General features: G+C 41.2%; 1 protein-coding gene across 1 annotated transcript; it reads left to right on the top strand.

Annotated features, from left to right (window-relative positions):
- The first annotated feature begins 306 nt into the window (after positions 1 to 306).
- bmp2b (bone morphogenetic protein 2b) lies at positions 307 to 6,283 on the top strand. Its single transcript, XM_033991176.2, has 3 exons — positions 307 to 677; positions 1,251 to 1,618; positions 5,146 to 6,283. Exons 2-3 carry the CDS (start codon positions 1,264 to 1,266, stop codon positions 6,000 to 6,002), a joined length of 1,212 nt encoding a protein of 403 aa, XP_033847067.1. The 5' UTR covers positions 307 to 677; positions 1,251 to 1,263; the 3' UTR covers positions 6,003 to 6,283.
- Positions 6,284 to 13,820: the final 7,537 nt, after the last annotated feature.

Raw genomic sequence — 13,820 nt, 5'->3', positions numbered from 1 at the left:
TTTTAAGACAAAAAAATGTGGCTTGATTTTGGTCTCAGCTGTGTAAAAGGAAACAGACCTATATATTCAGGGATTTTTTTTTTTTACTGGTAATTTTTTTTTTTTTTTTAAACTTCCCTTTTTTGAGGATGACCCCAGATCCTTCTGCTCCCGCTCTGCTCATGTGAATGTTTCCGGCTGGGGCGCGTTTGAAGCCCGTGGTCCTGTGTGTGGAGCGCAGGAGATTGACAGCCCCTCGGTGACATCACAGCACGACAAAAAGCAAAGAGGGGGAAGAGAACGCACCAATCAACTGAGCCACTTCTCCGCTGCGCACAGAGCCGAGGCGCTCCCTGACGCAGACGCACGCAACCAGACGCAGCTTCGCTCAACTTTGGCCAGTCTTTTTTATTTTTTTTTTCTGAGGATGTTCAAACAAACTTCTTTATACTTAGACCGCTCCTGCCTACGCAAAGCCGCTTCCTCGTAGACTTAACATTTTTTTTCCCCTTTTACGCGCTGACCAAGACTTAACCCGAAGTGCAGCTGGTGAGAATATGTGCGAGAGGCGCAAGCAGAAGGGCACGCGCTGTCTTTGGTCCTTCAGGGAGAAGCAGTTTGGACTAAACACGAATTAATGTGGACTTTATCGGAGCCCAAAGGCGGAACGACGACCGGACACAGCGCTTCCTCGTCAGGTAAGTGTGATCTCCAAGTGTTTTTACGCCAAAACTTTTATATAATCTCCCTCTGTGCGCTCCAAAAGTTGTGTTACGCGCAGTGTGGAGTGTTTAAACAGAGCATAGCTGAGGCTTTTGAAGTGATCTGGTAGTGTCCCGGGCTACATCTGGCGCTGGTGCGTACGTCAGATCTAACACCTGCGAGCTTCTTCAAGTAACTCTATCCCTTGTGATTATACATGACCGTCAAAGGCTGCAAATAGGCGCTTGTAGCAGTCTGGCTTTACTTCTGTGCTCTTTTCCTCAAATTACTTCTGGATTTCTGTGAAACGTTTCCCTGTGGAATGGATCTCACTCACAACTTTTTATGCTGTAAATAGCCCAGTGTCGTGCGTCAGGTTTTATCTGCAGCTGATGCGCGTAGTTTAGGGAGTTTAAATGCGTTTTAAGCTGCTTGTCCGTGACTCTTTCCCCTCATCTCTGTGTTAAGTGTGTTTTATCTCAAACGTGGCCCGCGGCATCGTTATTCAGGAGGGGGTTTTTTTTTCAGCTGCGCCTCATGTCTCAGTGTTCACGCCACTTTCTCTGCAGGGACTGACTGATCATGGTCGCCGTGGTCCGCTCTCTTATGGTACTGCTGCTGGCTCAGGTGTTGCTGGGAGGTGCATCGGGACTTATCCCTGAGGTTGGCCGGAGGAAGTACAGTGAATCCGGGAAGCAGAGTCCGCAGCAGTCGGAGAACTTTCTAAACGAGTTCGAGCTCCGGCTTCTCAATATGTTTGGACTGAAGCGCAAGCCGAACCCCAGCAAGCACGCTGTGGTGCCTCAGTACATGCTGGACCTGTACCACATGCACTCAGCCAACGGAGACCACAGCACCAAGCGGCCCCGGAGCATGGGGAAGCACGCAGAGAAGGCCGCCAGCAAGGCCAACACGATTAGAAGCTTTCACCATGAAGGTGCGTATTAGTGACATACCTTTAGCTGTCAGCTCTCTCAGACAGCTCTAACCTATGTTTAATAGTGACTCAGGGCGCTTCACAGCTTTAGTGTTTCAGGGAGCCTTACTCATTTACAGGTGACACGCGTAAAACGTGTTACTAAGTGTTTAATGTCCGTTTCCAACACGCACACGAGTGTAATTAAACAAATTGATGGGCCCTAATCAGTTGAACTTTATACATACATTTCCTCGCTGCAGACACTTGACTTCTGGTGGAGGGGGGGAGGTATCACTCGGGTAATTTGTTACTTAATAATTGATGATGTTTGCGTGGGCGCTGAAAACAGTTTTTCCAGACACGCACCACGGGAGCGGGATAAAAGGCGGTGCGCCTCTGTGGAGGTGATAGTCATCGCTCCATTGCTCCCGAAAACACGACATGACACTAGACCAACAAGCACTATGACCAAGTCCCATCAGCTCTGAGTCACTTTTAATAGTAGCCACATTAAAACTCGCAGAGGGGAGGGGGGTTACGTGCCGTATTCTTTCCAAATTGACCCTTTTCAACGCGCTTTGCGCCATTACGCACGTTCCAATAACACCAGAATAGCTCACTTACGCCATGTTTATTGACGCAGAAATTGTTGCTGTAGCTCAGTCTCTCTACCTCCCAGGATGAATATGCAACTCCCAAGGATATAATGTTTTAGGTATTGTTTTATACATGTTAAATCCCTATTATTTCTGGACTTGGATAAATATAGTTGGTTTATTGCCCCGCGTGTTTATTCATCAACGACTCCACCTTGAACATTTTTCCATTTTGTATCAGCTGACAGCTCCTGCATTGGTCCATAGGCAGTGGGGAGAGTGGCGTTTACAGAGTCCAGAGTGTTTTAGTGGGAAGTTTCCATCACCATGGCTGAGTCAGAGGGCTGCTTGGGTGCTCTCCAGAGGCCTAGTGCAATGACACCCAGTGGTTGAACTAACACACTACAAATTTTGGGACTTTGGGCCCAGTTTGGACTGCCAAGGGGGATCAAGCCGGATCTTGTGTGTGTGCCAAGAGACTCCACACCTAGACACCTGCAGCTATTAGCAAATTAGTCTAACTCTGATCCAGACCTGCTGGAGTTAAGTTAATCCAGGTTTAGTTAAGGTTTTAAAAATATATTTGGGAATATCTGGGGTTATCAGTGTAAAAGTAAGTTGGTCTCACTTGAGTCCTGGTTAAGTCCTGGTTTAGTCCAGTTTGGAGACCTGGTTCTGTCATGCATTAGAACTAGTTTAGTTTAAAAATAGCTTTGTGAATATCTTGGGTTATCATTGGTCTTAGAAAGTTAGTCTCAGCTGAGTCCTGGTTTAGTCAAGTTTACTCTAGTGAGGGTTGAACCTGTTAATCCTGGTTTAATCCAGTTTGGAGACCTGGTTTAGTCCATTAGAACGAGTTTAGTTTAAAAATATCTTAAATCCTGGTTATCACTTAAATCCTGGTTTAGTCCTGGTTTAGTCCTGTTTACACTAGTGAGGGTTGTACCTCTTAAGTCCAGGTTTAGTCCAGTTTGGAGACCTGGTTTTGTCGTGCATTAGACCTAGTTTAGGTTAAAAATATCTTGGGTTATCAATGTAAGAAAGTTACTCTCACCTGATTCCTGGTTAAGTCCTGGTTTAGTCTATTAGAACTAGTTTAGTTTAAAAATATCTTTGTGAATATCTGGGGTTATCAATGCAAGAAAGTTAGTCTCACTTAAGCCCTGGTTAAGTCATGGTTTAGTCACTTTTAGACAAGTGAGGGTTGTACCTGTTAAATCCTTGTTTAGTCCTGGTTTAGTCCTGGTTTAGTCCTGGTTTAGTCCTGGTTTAGTCTTGGTTTAGTCTTGGTTTAGTCTTGGTTTAGTCTTGGTTTAGTCTTGGTTTAGTCTTGGTTTAGTCTTGGTTTAGTCTTGGTTTAGTCTTGGTTTAGTCAAGTTTACACTAGCGAGAGTTGTACCTGTTAAGTCCTGATTTAATCCAGTTTTAGTCCTGGTTTGGTCCTGGTTAAGTCTTAGTTTGGTACTGGTTTGGTACTGGTTTAGTCACATTTCCACTAGTGAGGGTTGTACCTGTTTAGTCCTGGTTTAGTCCTGGTTAAGTCCTGGTTAAGTCACATTTCCACTAGCGAGAGTTGTACCTGTTTAGTCCAGTTTTAGTCCAGTTTTAGTCCAGTTTTAGTCCTGGTTTCGTTGCGCATTAGAACCAGTTTAGTCCCAGTACTACTCTCTGGCTTGGTTGTGTTAATACCTGGTTAAAACGTGAATTTCGTTAGTGCTTCCTTGGGAACAGAAGGCTAGTCTTGTCAGGAGAAGTGATAGCCAATAGCGTGTAAAATAAACTTGTTTCTGCACTTGTAAGTTTAACATATCAAAGTCAAAACGTGTAATCTTTCGTTCCATCTGTCTTGAGGAATTGGCTTTTTTGCAAGCGAATTGGTTTAGCAGCAATTTAAATATAAGCGTGTTCTTTGCCAAATAGAACATTTCCACTATTACATACACAGGAAGTGGCTAGCATAGACAGCTCTCTGATGAATGGGCTTTATCTTTAGCTTTGGCATGTGGCGTAAAAAGAAATTAGGAATGTTGATACACTCATATCTGAGGTTCACACGTTTTTGACAAGCTTCGACTTGTTCACGCAGTAGTTTTACCCAGAAAACATAAATGGAGAGGAGAAGAAGAAGAGAGGAGGAGGAGGAGAGAGCGACGGGAGAAGAGGAGAAAAGAGGATTTGGGAGCAACAGAAGAGAGTGGATTTAAGGGACGACTTTAAACTAAAAGAAAGGATTTAGGAAAGGGAAGAGGGAACCAGAGGCAGGGGGCTTTCCCACATCAAATGAGCAGAGATAGGCCTAATTGAAGTCTTTGTGCCTCTAGAGGGAGGTTTAGGATGAGATGGTGGAATTTCCTAAATGCCTCTTTTGAAAAGGCTGAGTTCAAAGTTGTTGTTTATTTGACCACACCAAACAGATCGTAATGCACGCCTATAGGTCTGTGGACTTCAAGGTGGGACCGCTTCAAAGAGCACGGCCGCTATAGGCTGGAATATGCCTTAGTTCAATAACGTTACAGATATTTGAAGATTTACAAAACCTGCCACGTTCTTCAGTGTGTCAAAGTAATATCTGATTTAACTGAATATAATAAAGTGTATGTTTTTGTAGCTGCATCATGTCTGTGGTCTGAAGAGTCATTTCTATAGGAGGATAATAGTTCAATTTGAATATTTCACTTTAGTCGTTTGTAAAGCTGCATTTGTGAATCACTTTTGTGCTGTTGCTTGTTTGGCAAAGCTGCATTTGGAATCTGAACAGCATGTCTGATCCTATCCATGGATAAGTGACTTTTATCGTTCGACATAAAATAAATTTATGAGTTACTGACACAAATCAAGTTTTACATGTCTCTGATCATATCGGGCTAATTATATCTGCAAATAAAGAGCTGATGTTTTGAACGGCGAACGCTCTGATGCGACATGTCTGACTGTGCGTTTCTCTTGCAGAGGCCATGGAGGCGCTGGCCAGTCTGAAAGGCAAAACAACTCAACAGTTTTACTTCAACCTGACCTCAGTGCCCGAGGAGGAGCTGGTCACGTCTGCAGAGCTGCGCATCTACAGGGACCAGGTCCAGAGCTCCTCCTCCAACAGCAGCAGCGGGCTCCACCGTATTAACATTTACGAGCTCTTTGGACGTCCTGGAGCAGACCAGCCTCTGGCCCGGCTGCTGGACACGCGGCTGGTGCGGGACTCTTTCAGCCGCTGGGAGAGTTTCGACGTGAGTCCGGCCGTGGCTCAGTGGACTTCTGGGAAAAGCCACAACCGCGGCTTCATGGTGGAGGTGCTTCACCCGGAGGAGCAGGGGGAGGGCGGGGAGCACAGACACAGACATGTGAGGGTGAGCAGGTCCCTGCACCAGGACCGGGACTCGTGGGCTCAGGCGCGCCCCCTCCTGGTCACATATGGACACGACGGGCGCGGGGACGCAGTGCTGCACAGGCGGGACAAACGCCAAGCCACACTCCGCAAACAGAGGAGGAAACAGAACAAAGCCAACTGCAGGAGACACGACCTGTACGTGGACTTCAGCGACGTGGGATGGAACGAGTGGATAGTAGCTCCTCCGGGGTACCACGCCTTCTACTGCCAGGGGGAGTGTCCTTTCCCTTTAGCAGATCACCTGAATTCTACCAATCACGCCATAGTTCAGACTCTGGTCAACTCAGTCAACTCAAACATCCCCAGAGCCTGTTGTGTGCCCACAGACCTCAGCCCCATCTCTCTGCTGTATCTGGACGAGTACGAGAAGGTCATTCTGAAAAACTACCAGGACATGGTGGTGGAGGGCTGCGGCTGCCGGTGAGACGCCCACAGACACTAGAGTGGACCTCGGAAAAAGACTTTAGGTTCAAATGGACACCCAGTTTCCCAATGAAGACATTTATTTATGAGAAAAACTATACAGAGCTATCAAAGAAGAAATATATATCGATATATTTATGTCTAAACGTAAAGTTGGGAAATTTTTATCAAAGGAATATTCCTTTCCTGTACATTTTTAAATAGGGTGCAATACCACATGAAGTATATTGCTGAGATTTTTATTTTGTATTTATTTCTATAATAACCACTTTGTAAATAAATGTGTATTTATCATAAGACGCCTTCACTCCAATTAAAAATACAGTTTTCTAGTAAAGACCAACGCATTTGTGTCAATGGAAAACAGGGATGAGTGTTTTGGGAAAAATATGGAATAGGGATTTTTCAGACAAGCTTTGAAATTTGACTGAAATAGGCCGATGAAATTAAAGCAAGAATCACATTTTCAGAACATACAAACTGTCACAATAACAAATTTTGAAGCACCGTGTATTGCTGCAGAGAAATATTGTGATAAACGATAATATTGAAGCTACTTTTTGCCAATAATTAAGATTTAAAAATGCAAGATAATCCCAGTAAACTATTTTAAATTGACTATTTCATTAAGCTGAAACAAATAAACGGCAGAATGTTCCAATATTTAGCCATAAAAGTGACTTACCCACGCCTTCACAGCTCAAATCGTATCGTAGTGCAACAAAAATACCCCAAATCTCCCCAGTTTTGTAAAGAAAAAGTACTTATTATACATACTGACGCACACAATATATTGTTCCAGCTTTCATATACTGAACATTAAGTCGATATAGTGATTATCTACAGTTTTTATGTAGAATAAAACCAGATATTTTGCTGTTTGTGGAGGGAATCGGTGTACTTCAAAGCCTTTATAACGTGCTAACTGCGTCCATTCTAAGTGCGATTTCAATTCGATTCAACGATTAATCTCGTGGCTCCGTTTGGAAACTAACAAAATGTCAACGTTTCAAATTAGCTGCAAAAATAATAGACAAAACTGGACGCGGGGCTAATTTTTTTCTAACTCTTGATTGTAAACTAAGCATTACAAAATGAAACCAAACACCAGCGACAACACGAGTGAGGAGAGAGCTGTGACAGGTGGGGTCAAGGTGCCACCGCTGTAATGAACCGCGGCGGGGGCTAGGGGGGGCGGGGGCTCTGAGGGGGGGCCGTGGGGGGCGGGGATGGGGGATGAGGGGGGGCTCGGGTCACTTACAAGCAGCAAATGTGATCAGCTCTTGTGGGAGGTTTAGAAAAACAACCCAGAATGTTTTCATCCATTACATGTCAGTGCAAGGATCCCTGGGAACTCCTGTGTTGTTCTGTCTATTACAAACACTCTATGCAAAAGTACTACGAGGAAAGTACTGCGCTTACGTTGTATTTTTTAAGGTATTTGGGCTTTACTTTTTACTTCACTACATCTGAGAGCAGTATCTGTACGTTCTACTACATTATATTTTTGAACAGGACTGAAAAGTAAAAAGTACTTTTCATCTGATTTGAGGGGTTATTTTTACCGTGTTCGTGGAAACATCCTGACTAAAGTTTTCGAGTTCAAGCTTTGACGTTGAGTAAACAAAAATAAATACACAAAATTCATAAGAAAAGTTAAGAAATTGATTCGTATTGTTACGTTTGACCAAAATATGTCTCATTTTGAATCAATATCACTACATTTACACTTCAACAAATGAACAAAACTTGAGTGAAATACTTTTAGTTTTTACATTTTTAAACGGAACTTAAATACTTTTACTAGATTCTTTCATGTGATACTTTTACCTTTACTTGAGTAACTTTTTACCTCTGTATCTGTACTTTTACTTAACAAAAGAGCACTTCATCCACTACCGAAACTAGGAATCGTATATCGGTTATCTGTGATATCGGAAGGTTTTCCCGGACGACGGTGTTGAACATTATGACGATATTTAGCACGGATAGTTTTTCAGACGAACACATTTTATTATTTTCACAAAAGTTGATAAGTAAATGTGTAAACTTCATTATATCTTAAACATAACATTTTAAAAGTTGGCACAAACAAAAATCCATATCAGGCCATTGCTAAAACAAACAAACTACTACAGTGTTTCACTCTCCTGTTTATTTATAGTCTTTATTCCACCTTGTGATGTCATCAAGTGGTAGTTTTCAAGTTAAGAGCTACTTTTACCTTTAGTTCAGCAGAGATTGGTAATTCCACAGCTTAAATTATCCAAATGATTCTGGTGAAGATGTGTGGAGTTTTAAAGCACACCGAAGCACTTCCTGTATCGCCACACGATGACATCACAAGGTGGAACAGTGTTTTCAGTTTGAGAGAAGAACTCAGTCTGAATTTGTAGGATTCGTGTGTTAAACATGCGTGAACGAAACAAAACACAACTCCAGGTCTGTTTGTGACGAGGAAACGACATTAGAACATACAGGCCCCGTGTCAAACTCAAGGCCCGCGGGCGAAATGTAGCCCACGTCGTCATTTTATGTGGCCGCGACAAGGTAAATTTAAAGGTATGACTGTGTTAATATATCAGTTTATCAGCAGATACACAGACTTTTTTTACATCTATGCAAATTCATACGCAATATTTGTACGTTGAATAAGTAATAAATACAGAAACGATTAATTAACAAGAAATAAAAAAATTGTTATATTTATTTTACATTACATTTAGTTGCATTTATATTGCCTTAGTTACATCCGGCCCTTTGAGAGAAAGCTTTTTGCCGATGTGACTCTCTGCGAAAACGACACACAGCATACGTTCGTTTCCGTTTTATCGTTTATCGTTTCCATCGCGCGTCAACATACGTTACCGCGGCAGGCCTCTGCAGATGAAAACCTGTGTTATCGTCATGGCCGCAGCTATATTTGTAATGAGATTTGAGCCCATTCAAGAACGCCGAGCCAACAGGCCTGGAGCGAGAGAAAAAAAAAGAAGTTCACTGGCATTTTAATTAAAGAAGACAAACAAACAGCTGCACCTGTCTACACAAGGCACATGCTCCAACACATTCTCCTCACCAGCTCTCCCCTGTAATCTCTGACTCATCCCGCGCTCATTTATTTCTGAATTTGAGAAGCAGAAAAATTTGTTTTTTTACATGGGACATTAGCAAAAAAAACAGTCATTAAAAGTGACCTCCAGCGCGGGGAACGCCATCTCTACAAGCTCAACGTTTACTGAACCAAAAAAAAAAAAAAAAAAAAGAAGCCAAACTAATGCTAATTCCGTTACAGTAAAACCATACGGAAGAGCTTCAAGTTAAAGGTCATATCACACATAACTGACTCTTGTGAGCGTTAAGTCGTGTTATAATGTCGTTACGTCCTCAAAAAAACAAAACAAAAAAAAACAGAACTGGAGTTGCGTTTTGTTTCATTCACAGTTTTATATTATTAGTCTGTAACATCTCCAAAGCTCAAAATGCGCCGTTCCACCTTGTGATGTCATCAAGTGGTAGTTTTCCAAGTTAACTGAGCTACCTTTAACCTTTAGTTCCATCGAGATTGGAAATTACAGATTGGCTGAAATGATCCAAATGATTCTGTAAATGAAGGTGTGTGGAGTTTAAAAACACAGTGGAGCACTTCCTGTATCACCACATGATGACATCACAAGGTGGAACAGGGTGTTTTCTGTTGTGTTGTTCTGGGTCCAATCGGAAGTAGCCCAAGTACCATCAACAAGTGGAAGATAACGAAATACAAGTAGTAAAGTACTGTACTCAAGTAAAGCACAGATACCTAAAAATTCTACTTAAGTACATTTTACGGTGGATACTTTTTACTTTTACTTCACTACATTTGAGAGCAGTATCTGTACTTTCTACTCAAATACATTTTTGAACAGGATTAAAAAGTTAAAGTACTTTTCATATGATTTGAGGGGTTACCTGACTAAAGTTTTACTCTTAAAGTACTTTTTAAACAGGTACTTTAATACTTTTACTTATTTTTTCATGTGGTACTTTTACTCTGGTATCTGTACTTTTACTTATGTACCACAACCGAGTACTTCTACTACTTCTACTACTACTACTAAGGTTCTGCAGTATGCCTTAAATTAATAAACCCAATGGGAAACTTACAGGTCAGATCTGTGGAGAGGAGATTGCATGTATTTCAGGGCAGTTGAGTAATTAAAGCCTGTAATTGAATAAACACAAGATTATACAATTAAACTCCATTCTGTGCAAAATTATATCATCTCCATGGAGACAAACACAGTGAACCCTAAACCAGAAAAGTTACATATTGCAGCTTTAACTGAAACGAAAAAAAAAGTTATAATGGAATATAAAGTAAAATAAATACAACTAGTTTTAAATACTGCAGTGAGGAAAGTGAGTTGAGCATCTACTGACAAACTGAAGGTGGTCTCTAGGCTACACCAGAAAAGTTCCACAGTGCAGCTTTTACTAAAACAAAACTTATAGTGGTAAAATATAAGACTTAAATAAATAAAATAAACGAAAGACAACTAGTTTTAAATATTGCAGTGAGGAAAGTGAGTTGATCTGACGTGTCCTAGGTTACGCCATCAGTTTGTCAGTAAAGGTCCAACCAGAAAAGTTCCACAGTGCAGCTTTAACTGAAATAAAAGTTATAATGGAATACAAAGTAGGTTAAAAACAATTAGCTTTAAAACAAAGTAAGGAAAGGGAGTTGAACTAAGTGAAACTAGACCAAGAAGTGACTGAGCCTCTCCTGACAAACTGAAAGTGGACCATGGGCTACACCAGAAAAGTTCCACAGTGCAGCTTTAACTGAAACAAAAGTTAAAATGGTGAAACATACAAAAGACTAAATACAAGTAAGTTCAGATGCTGCAGGAGGGAAAGTGAGTGAGAACTGACTGAGGCTAGACCAACAACTGACTGAGCCTCTACTGACAAACTGATGGTGGTCTCTAGGCTACACCAGAAAAGTTCCACAGTGCAGCTTTAACTGAAATAAAAGTTAAGATGATGAAATATACATTACACTAAATACAAGTCGGTTTCGATACTGCAATGAGGAAAGCGAGTTGAACTAACCGAGTCTCTTCTGACAAACTGAAGGTGGACCGTGGGCTACACCAGAAAAGTTCCACAGTGCAGCTTTAACTGAAATAAAAGTTCCTCAGTGCAGCTTTAACTAAAACAAAACTTATAGTGGTAAAATATACATAAGAGTAAATACAAGAAGCTTTAAAAACTGCAGAGAGAAAAGCGAGTTGAACTGACCGACCCTCTACTGACAAACTGATGGTGGGCTCTAGGCTCAATGAGAAAAGTTCCACGGTGCGGCTTTAACTGAAATAAAAGTTACAATGGAATAAAAAGTAGACTAAATTCAAGTCGTTTTCGATACTGCAGTGAGGAAAGTGAGTTGAACTGAGTGAGCCTGGCTGTGTTTGCATTAGACAGGGTTTGGAGGGATCACAGGGGCAGCTCAAAAATAGAATGTTTTTTATATGAGTGCACATTGGGACCCAGGAATGTTGGTTTTCAATCTCAGACACATGCATACGCTTGCATGGAAAACCAATGTGGTGCTTGTTTTTTAAATCATCTATTCAAAGGTTTCCCGGTGGGCTTTTTTCTCTTCAAAAACAAATGAACAAAGATCGGCTTGTTGCTCATATAGAAAATGTAAATCAAAACATACAGAGAACATCAGAGTTTATTCTTGACAAGTGCAACCGAAGACGTTTTTGGTTCTTCTACCCGTTTCTGATCAAGTTCTTTTAACGTGATGACGGGTTTACAAATACAATCGTAAATGAATGATCCAGGAAAGCCATTCGCTGTCATATTTTGAGGATTTATCACATTATATACAAGCTTTTTGGGTATATTGCAAATTCGTTTTAGGTGGAAGATCTGGCAACCCAATGCGAGAAGCTCATTCTGCTTTCTGATTGGACAGTCGCCTTCAGAACCAGGCGAAATGTGCACAAAACATTTATCATTTTACACTGCCTGGCCAAAAAAAAAGTCGCCGGCTGGATTTAACTAAGCAAACAGGTACGAACCTCCTGCAGTTGGTCCGGTCTAGGTTCAGCAGAATGAGGTCAGCTGACACCTGAATAAACTGAATGACCAGGTTATTCCATCAATGGATTTGTTCTTCCCTGATGACACGGGCGTATTCCAAGATGACAATGCCAGGATTCATCGGGATCAAAGTGTGAAAGAAAGGATCAGGAGCATGAGACAGAGAGAGAGAAAAAGGGAGAAGAAGGGAGAGAAAGGGAGGCTGAGAGAGAGACAGACAGAGAAAGCAGAGAGGGGGGGGGGAGAGAGAGAGAAAGAGGGAGAGAGAAAGCAGAGAGAGAGGGAGAAACAGAGGTAGAGAGAGGGAAAGAGGGAGGGAGGGAAAGGGAGAGAGAAAGCAGAAAGAGAAAGAGGGAGAGAGGGAGGGAGAGGAAGAGAGAAAGCAGAGAGAGCGAGAAACAGAGGCAGGGAGAGAGAAAGCAGAGAGACAGATAGAGAGAAAGAGGGAGAGAGACAGAGAGAGAGAGGAAGAGAGAAATAAAAGCAGAGAGGGAAAGAGAGAGGCGGGGGCAGAGAGAGAAAGAGAAGCAGAGAGGAAGAAGCAGAAAGAGAGAGACTTAGAGAGGGAGAGACAGAGACATCATTTTCACAAATGGATCGTCCACCACAGAGTCCAGACCTTAACCCCATTGAGAATCTTTGGGATGAGCTGGAGAAGCTTTGAGCAGCGTCAGACTCGACCAGAATCAACACAACAGGTGAAAAAATAATGCAACACTGGATGGAAATAAATCTGTGACGTTACAGAAGCGAAATCGAAACAATGTCACAATTAAAGCTAAAGGCGGAACAACCAAATATTAGAGTGTGTGACCCTTTTTTTATTGGCCAGGCAGTGTATTTACAGCACTTTTGAGTCTCCTGAAAACTGTTTTTTAGTTATAAGATGTGGCAACCCAAAGTGAGGACCTCATTCTGCTTTCTGATTGGACAGCCCTCTATAAAACCATGCTACATAAATATTTGATATGAGCGTGTTTACTTTACATATATATACAGACATATGTTTATGAAAATGCCTTATTATTACATAACTGCTACATTTAACTCGATTTTTTTAGATACGAGATGTGGCAACCCAAAGTGAAGAGCCTTATTCTGCTTTTGGATTTAAACTTTTCAAATATTATGCAAAATAATAAAAAAAAATGCAGTAATTGTGAATAAAAACATAATAAAATCAATGTGTTTACTTAATATCTAGAGAGACAGATGCACAATGTTTATGAGAATGTTTGTTTAATTATTGGGTTTTCAGAGATTTATTTACCAATTATGAATAAAGTCATGAATATCAATAAGATCGGTAAAAGAAAAATAGCGAAAGTTTAAGAAAATTACTACACATACCCAGTGGAGGATTGTAACAAAGTAAAAGTACTGTACTCGAGTAACACTTTTAGGTATCTGTACTTTTACTTAAATTTTACTTTCTACTTCACTACATTTTCAACCTGAAATGAAAAGTAAAAGTATTTTTTTTATTATTGTTTGACCTGCTGAAAAGGCTGAGGGTTTATTTTTGGATTTTACATTTGAAGCTTTATTAAATCTCAAAATATGCGTGAAATACTTTTCCTTTTTACTCTTTAAGTACATTTTTAAACGGGTACTTTGATATTTTTACTTAAAGGACCCATTTTACGCTGTTTTCTGATCTGTTATAATGTTGTTTCCTTGCCACAAACAGACCTGGAGTTGTGTTTTGTTTCATTCATTTACGCCG

This window comes from Periophthalmus magnuspinnatus, chromosome 24, assembly GCF_009829125.3.
Source record: "Periophthalmus magnuspinnatus isolate fPerMag1 chromosome 24, fPerMag1.2.pri, whole genome shotgun sequence".
Taxonomy (NCBI): Eukaryota; Metazoa; Chordata; class Actinopteri; order Gobiiformes; family Gobiidae; genus Periophthalmus; species Periophthalmus magnuspinnatus.
Note: the sequence above shows the minus strand (reverse complement) of the source record. Positions and strands in the feature narration are given on the sequence as shown.

Coding starts and splice junctions, on each gene's coding strand:
- bmp2b (XM_033991176.2), top strand. CDS start 1,264: ATGGTCGCCGTGGTCCGCTCTCTTATGGTACTGCTGCTGGCTCAGGTG. Junction 1,619..5,145: donor TAGAAGCTTTCACCATGAAG/GTGCGTATTAGT, acceptor TTTCTCTTGCAG/AGGCCATGGAGGCGCTGGCC.